We start from the raw sequence: 7718 nt of genomic DNA, 5'->3' as shown, positions 1-7718 counted from the left end.
GTCTGTGTGGGCTTCTTTGAGTTCATTTGTTTGGAACTGTCTGCGCTTCATGGGCTGAATGTCTGTTTCTTTCCCCAGATTAGAAAAGTTATCATCCATTATATCTTCAAATATACTTTCTCCCCTCTTTACACTCTTCTTCTAAAATCTCTATCATGTGAATGTTATTGATATTGCTCCCAAAATGATGCTTATTTTGTTTTTAAAATTATATTTTCATGTTAATGTTCTGACTGGGTGATTTCCACAGGGGGCCCCTGCTAGCACCTGCATTGGCTGGCCTGGCACTGCCTGCTTGCCAGCCCTGCCCCCCACCACTGCTGCCAGTTGCCTCCCTCTGCAGGGTGATCGGTGGGCCCCACTGGCACCCGCTTTGGCTGGCCTGGTGCTGCCCGCTCGCCGGCCCTGTCCCCCACCGTCGCCGCCAGTTGCCTCCCTCTGTGGGGCAACCAGCAGGACGATTGGGGCCCCCACTTGCACCTGCCTTGGCTGGCCTGACGCTGCCCGCTCACCATCCCTGCCCCCCGCCACCACCGCTGGTCAGAGCCTGCAGGCTGGGGGCAGCTCCTGCATTGAGCATTTGCCTCCTGGTGGTCAGTGCACATCATAGTGACTGGTTGTTCCACCGTTCGGTCAGTTTGCATATCAGGCTTTTATTATATAGGATACTTGGCTTTTGATTCCTTCTACTGTAGTTTTCATTTCAGCTATTGTATTATTCCACTCTGATTGGTTATTATATTTTTCTCTTTTTTGAAGTCCTGAGTCCTTCTATTTTCAATTTTGTTGAGCATTCCTTATGGGGAGTTCTTTGAATTCTTTATCAGGCAAATCAGTTATCTCTGTTTCATTAGGGTTTTTCTCCAGGATTTTTTCTTATTCCTTCATTTGTGTCAGTCTTCCCATTTTTTGACTTCCTGTTTGTTCCTTTGATTTGGATAAAATAGCTATCTCTATCAATGTTGAAAAAGTGGCCTCTGTATAGACTGTGCACCAGATGATTTTAGTCATCAAGGTAGTGTGTGTGGTGACTGGTGTGCCACCTGGCCAGAAGGAGTAGCTTCCTGTGGAGCGGTCTGGTGTACACATGTGTGTAGTAACTCCTCATTGTTCTGGCTGCCTATAGCCAGAAAGAACTCTGGGTAGGGCAGCCTGACATGTGCATGGTTCCTTGCTCTTCTGATCTGGGTTGTGTTGACTGGTGTGTGGGCAGCATGCACTATTGTTTTAATTGTCTGTTACCCAAGTTTGGACTGGTGGGGTAGCCCTGTCTGCATGTACCATAGCACTTTGCTGGTTCTGCACTTTCTCCAGGCAGGACAGTCCAATGTGCTTGTGTAGTTGTGCTACACCAGTTCCATATTATCTCCAGGTGGGGCAGCCCTGCATTCACTCACAGAAGCACTCCTCTAGTTCCATATTTACTCTTGATTGGGCAGCCCTGTGTGTATGCACCATAGCACTTTACTAGTTCTGCATCTTCTCTTGGGGCAAGCCTACATGCATGGGGGCACTAGAGCACTTTGCTAGTTTCACACTGTCTCCGGGTGAAAGAATCTTGGGTGCACATCCCAGTGGATGCACAAAGCAGCCCCCTGCCACACCTGCTAGGTCAATCTCAGAGTGGAGGGCTCCATGTGTGTGCATTATAATACCCTCCTTTTCCTGCTGGAGGTAGTCCAGAAGGGGTTGCTGGAGATGCACTGCAGCAGCCCTGCAAATCAGCCCGAGAATCTGGATGGAGCTCCTGCTTGCTGTCCACATGCAGAGAAAATGTAAATAATGGTGCTTATTGGTTCCTATGGTCTTGGAGAGTTCCCTCAGCTCCCAGAGACCATTCATGGTTTCCCAGCCTTCTTTATGTGGTCTCTTGTTTGTTGTATAGTAGCTGTTCAATTGGCCCTCAGTTTACTCTCAGGAGAAATTGCTCCAAATATCCAATGGTTCTTAGCAGGGGGTGAGCTCAGGTCCTCCTTCACCACCATCTTGGCCCCATGTCCCAACACTGTTCTTTTTTTAAAGCTGTTTTAGCTATTCTGAATCCCTCACATTTCTGTATGGACTTTAGAATCAGTTTTTCAATTTCTATTAAAAGTCTGAACCTTTTTTATTGGGATTGTATTGACATACAGATCAATTGGGAGAGAATTGACATCTTAGTACTATTAAGTCTTTGAACCATAAACATGGCATTCTTCATTTTTTTTAGGCCTTTTTAAACATTTCTCAGCAATGATTTCTGGTTTTCAATGTATGGATGGGTCTTTCACATCTGTTGTCTAATTTATGACAAAGTGTTTTCTATTTTGATGCCATTATAAATGGTATTTTAAATTTTAAATATCAGACTTTTGTTGTGGGTAGAATGAAATAAAATTGATTTTCATTTACTGACCTTAAATTCATACATTTTGTTATAAACTCACTTATCTGCTCATTAAATGACTTGCTTAAACTCACTTATTAGTCCTAATAGCTTTTTTTGTATCCTTCATTACATTTTCTTCATAGATTATGTTGTCTATGAAAAAAGACTTTAACTTCTTTTCCAATCTTTCATTTATTAAGATAACTCATATATTTTCTTGCCTGACTACATTGGCTAGAATCTCCAGTATAATGTTAACTAGAAGTAGATAGGAATTATAATGTTTTCTAGTCTGGCTGGTAGGAATAGGCACTGTTGCCTTTGTTTCAGTGTTGAACACTATTTCCTCATATTTGTTGACACAGGTCTTTACCTGTCCCTGGTTAGTTTCATCATATGTACCTGTTAATCTATATTTTGTTTGAGGAGGAAACTGTAGATCTCTGAAATCCTCTCCTTGTGAACTGTAGCTGCTTTGGTTTTCCTGTTTTTTTCATCCCCATCTCTTCAATTCAGGGAGTTCACTGCTTTTATCCTGGATCTCCTCCCTCTGCTGTAATCTAGAAACTCTCTTAGGGCAGTAATCAGGTGTGGTTGCAGGTGTCAGCATTTTGGAAAACCCTAACTTAACTCTGGTGCCGTGTCACATATAGAAATTTTTTGATATTTGCAACCATAGTAAAACAAAGACTTATATTTTTGATATTTATTTTATATATTTAAATGCCATTTAACAAAGAAAAATCAACCAAAAAAATGAGTTCGCGTGTCACCTCTGACATGTGTGTCATAGGTTCGCCATCACTTAGATGTTTCACCCTCAGATAGGCCTTCCTTCCCTGACACTCATTTTCCTCTTTCATAGCACTGCTACTTTTTTTTTCAATTATTACAGTGTATCTACAGAATGAATAAAATTTTTAAGTTACCATTTTTATTGGTTCTTTCTTGAGGTATTCCTTCTTTTTTTATTATTATTATTTCTTTATCATTCCCCACACACTGAAAAAAAACCATTCAGTGAAAGAAGGAAAATATATACAGGCCTGAGACTTTTCAAAATCTTCATATATTTAACTTCTTTGTGGCTTGGTTCATTTTCTATTATGGTAACAACGTCTAATATTTATAGAAGTCCTTTTACAAACATCAACCAAAAAAAGTTCTAAAAGTCTCTAAGGGGGGTAGGCATTATTCTTTTTACTTTATAATTTAAAAAAATCTCAAAGCTGTTAAATGACTTGCTTAAAAAATGTAATGAGCAGGTAATAGTAGAAAAGGCAGAAATGGATATAAACATTTTGATCCTATATCTGTTGTTCTTTCTAAAGCATTTCATTGCTTCTACAAATCATAATTTGTAAAGTACAGGTTTCCTTTATAAAGATTTAGGGAAGTCGGCTCCTTGGAGCCTAACCTATGTTGTTACAAGATGACCAGTGAAAGAATCCAGGAAAAGATTGCAATTGAGATGTTTCTCAAAATGAAAAATATAAGGTTCAAAATAGAATATGGTATCACTTTGAGAACAAAATTGACATAATAAAATGTAAAAATGGATTTCTGATAACATCTTGTCCATTCTCTTTGGGAAGAAATAATTTTAAATTGTTTCATATTTTATATGTGACTTTATCAACTACTTAAAAAAAGTAGTTTCTGATTATAGAATAATGAAATTTGTTTACATTGTTTTTGAAACTTGAAGAGACACAGGATATAAAGTCACTTTTGCATTAGACAGGTCTTAGTTTGTTCTCACTTATTCTGTGTAACTATGAGAAATTAATTTAATCTCTTTTAACTTAAATTTTCTCATCTGTAAAGGAACCTACTAATAAATATCTATCTTCCTGAAAGGGTTATAATGACCATTAAATAATATAACACCCAAATTGCCAAGCACAATCCCAGAACATAAAAGACACTCAATAGAACTGGGTTAAGTTTCCCCAAATAGGGGAAAGTAATCAAGATATGCTTTTCTGAAAGCTAGGAAACAATTCATGAAAGACTGTACACTCTCCCTATTATAATAAAATAAAACTGTAGAAATGTAACCAGGTCTAATAGTTAAATTTAAAACTTATTTTTAAAAGCAATTCCAGGATATACATTATAGAATCAGTCTCTTATCAAAATATATGATGTGGATTATCAAGAGAAGATTTTAAGAAATATGCTTTCAAATCTCAGGGCTTGTCTCAGTCCCTATGAAGCCTACTAAGGGAGACTTGGAGGATCTCTTTAGGGCCTTGTAAGAACTTGATTTTACTTCTGTCTTCACCCCTTAAAATTTGTTTTTAAAAAACTCTGATTTCTTTTGCAAAATTCCAGTGAACCCAGTACTACAGAAGCTATTTCTGCTCTCATTTGTCAAATTTGAAAAATCCCCTGACCCTTCTTCAGGTGAGCAGAAAGAGCCTGTTGTCATTCTCTATCTTGCTACTTTCAGCATTTACTTACTGAGCTCATAATTGTGCTGGGTGTAGAGGATATGAAGTAAGTAAACATACAACTAAATGGTTCAGATACTACTGTATACAAGCCTGTATACTGGAGGCATTTAAATAAAGGAATTGGTATAACAGAAAGCAACAGAAGCCAACATAGATATCAGTATTCTAGTCACAAGACACCAGGAGCAGAGGCAGTGAGAAGCACCCCAAAAGGGGGTGCTCTGCTAGAGTAGAAAACTAGAAAATAATTATTAGCAAAAATAATTTCTTGCTTCCAGAAAAATTTCAAGGACTTCACAGAGACAGACATCCTTTAGCTAGAGAAACAACAAAGGTTTAGTTTTTTATAAGTGATGTGATTCCATTAGTATCTACAAGCTGGTGAGGTCTGAAGAAATTAAAAATAAAAACAACATACATGTGTCTGTACATTTTATACAAATGAAGCCATCTTTTATATATTGTTAAGGAACATGCTTTTAAACATAACATTGATTTACTATCCTAAACATCTTATGTCAATAAATATTCACCTATAACATCACTAGTATCATTTGCACCTCTAAGCATATCCTCACTCCCCTCTTTTTCTGTATCATTTTTTAGAATTGCTTACTCTACCATCTTCAGATTTGCATTTGTTACCATGATAAATAATAGTACTGACTCTTTTATTTGTGACCTTAACTCACCAACTTCACAGTGTTTGGTACATGAATCACTATAGAAATGTTTGTGTATTCTATTTTAAACCATCAGAAATTAGGAATACATAGCTATCTCTAAGAAATCTAATTACTTACAAAAAGGAAATACTGTGGCCTTGGTTAGAATAATTTTATAAAATGGTCAAAGGCACAAGGTTTCTAAAATAATATTCAATTATTATTGATACTGGTATATCAGGTTTTTTATTGATAAAAAACAATAAAACAAAAGACAAGTGACTCTTGGACAAATAGGATGTGGTCTGCATGGTTTGAAATAAACACTAAAACAATGGATATGAGTAATTGGGTCATGACAATAACTATTTGAAATTTTTAAATAATTTTTATTAAAATAATCAGGCTGCACTTCCATAACAAAACAAAAATTTGCATGCATGCTGAATGTGTTTTAAAAAACACATTACTGAGCACAGATGTACGGATTTAATGCAAGCATTATGACTTAAAATGCTATTTGCCTAACTGTAATAGAACTTACTCCGATAGGAAGTACGGATCCGTTTCGTTAAATCAGGATAAAAGTTAGACAGGCCACGCATGCAAAAGTTGTCTTTGGAACATGCCAGAACACCAGCATCAGCAGCAGGCAGGGGAAAGAGAGAGAAATAGTCTAAAGTGAAAGGAAGTGATATCATACCAGAATCTAGAACAGCCAAGATGAAGAAATTGCAGCAAGTTTAGGTAATCAAATTAGAAAGAAGATATTAAAAAAATAAGTCAATTAGAAAGTAAAATGTGATAGATGAATGATGAGAATGCTGTAGTAATTTTATTTAATCAAATATGCCATCTATTTTTATAAGATATTTATCTTATGTTCTTTATGTAGTAAACTTATTTGGTTTGCAAATAATATGTTACCTCATAAATATCACAATGGTTATCTTTAATTTTCTGCATTAAAAATAAAGCTTAGGGACTTTAGTCTTTAATATTTTATTTATATAACAAAGTGAGTACTCATTTTATACACTAAATATGAAATTTATGACTTCATTACAGTTTTTCCTAATTTTAAAGTCATCAAAATTGTAAGATCTAATCATAAATGTTAATGCTCAACAAGATTAAATTAAGCAACAGTTGTATTATTTGTTATCCCACTGTGTATATCCAGCAATAACTTAGATACTGCCAGAGAATCCAAAGCTTTTGATTGAATTGGTGCTTTCTGTATGCAAACAGTGCCTACTATCTTCTAACTTCTTTCTGCCCTTAAGTTCTTAAACTTTCAAAAGTCAACCCTCTTTTTCCCAATCATGAGGGAATTTTATGATACCTGCACACACAATTTTTCTTATTCTGTCTTATTTTCAAAATCAAGTAGTGGTTGAGACAGAACCTATTAAATTTGAAATTTCTAGCATTCCTAAAATATTGTTAAAAGTTGAGATTTCTAACAAAAACCAGGTTCTAAAAGAGAATTTCTGTGTTCCTGAAAAGGGTCAAACTTGCATTTTGAAGAGGATTGAGGTTTACAATAAACAGAGATTCAGTATATCAAGTACTTTTTTTATTAGTCTAAAAGAAAACTTAAGTCTTCAGTATCACATTTAGATGTTAAATTTAGAACATAACAACTACCATCATGCACTGTTTTTATTTTAAAATATTCTTGTATGAGTATATTTATTAAAGCCTTCCATAGTCTTCAATTGATTAAAACATTTTTAAAAAAACTATCTAAAATGTAAAGAAACTGTATATTTTCTGTCTACTGATATAATACTATTAGAGGCCCGATGCACAAAATTCGTGCATGGGGGGGTGGGGTCCCTCAGCCCGGCTGCACCCTCTCCAATCCAAGACCCCTTGGGGGATGTTTGATTGCCGGTTGGACATCACTCTTGCAACCTGGGACTGCTGACTCCTAACTGCTCACCTGCCTGCTGGCCTGGTCACCCCTAACCACTGCTGCCTCGGCCCCCACCACTGTGGCTTTGTGTGGAAGGACATCCGGATGGATGTCTGGAAGACGTCTGGTCTAATTACCATATTCCCTTTTATTAGTATAGATTATACAACATAAGCTTTAAGGTAGAATAGCATTAGTAGAAATGAAGAGACATTTCATTAAAAAATGTATATTGGGCCGTAACCAGTTTGGCTCAGTGGATAGAGCGTCGGCCTACGGACTGAAGGGTCCCGGTTCAATTCCGG

General features: G+C 36.6%; 1 protein-coding gene across 7 annotated transcripts in view; it reads right to left on the bottom strand.

Annotated features, from left to right (window-relative positions):
- STXBP5L (syntaxin binding protein 5-like) overlaps window positions 1–7718 on the bottom strand; it is a 200552-nt gene that overhangs the window by 67289 nt on the left and 125545 nt on the right. For 4 of the 7 annotated variants that reach the window (XM_014546986.1, XM_005875357.2, XM_014546989.1 and 1 more), the window contains exon 19: window positions 6037–6108. The exons of 2 other annotated variants lie outside the window; for them this stretch is intronic. In XM_014546986.1, coding sequence (XP_014402472.1) covers window positions 6037–6108 — 72 coding nt within the window. Of the gene's footprint in view, window positions 1–6036; window positions 6109–6195; window positions 6202–7718 lie in introns of all 7 variants that reach the window. One more of the 7 variants, XM_014546987.1, reaches the window with a different exon arrangement.

This window comes from Myotis brandtii, unplaced genomic scaffold, assembly GCF_000412655.1.
Source record: "Myotis brandtii unplaced genomic scaffold, ASM41265v1 scaffold46, whole genome shotgun sequence".
NCBI classification, from domain to species: Eukaryota; Metazoa; Chordata; class Mammalia; order Chiroptera; family Vespertilionidae; genus Myotis; species Myotis brandtii.
The sequence above is the reverse complement of the archived record's forward strand: the minus strand, read 5'-3'. Positions and strand labels throughout refer to the sequence as shown.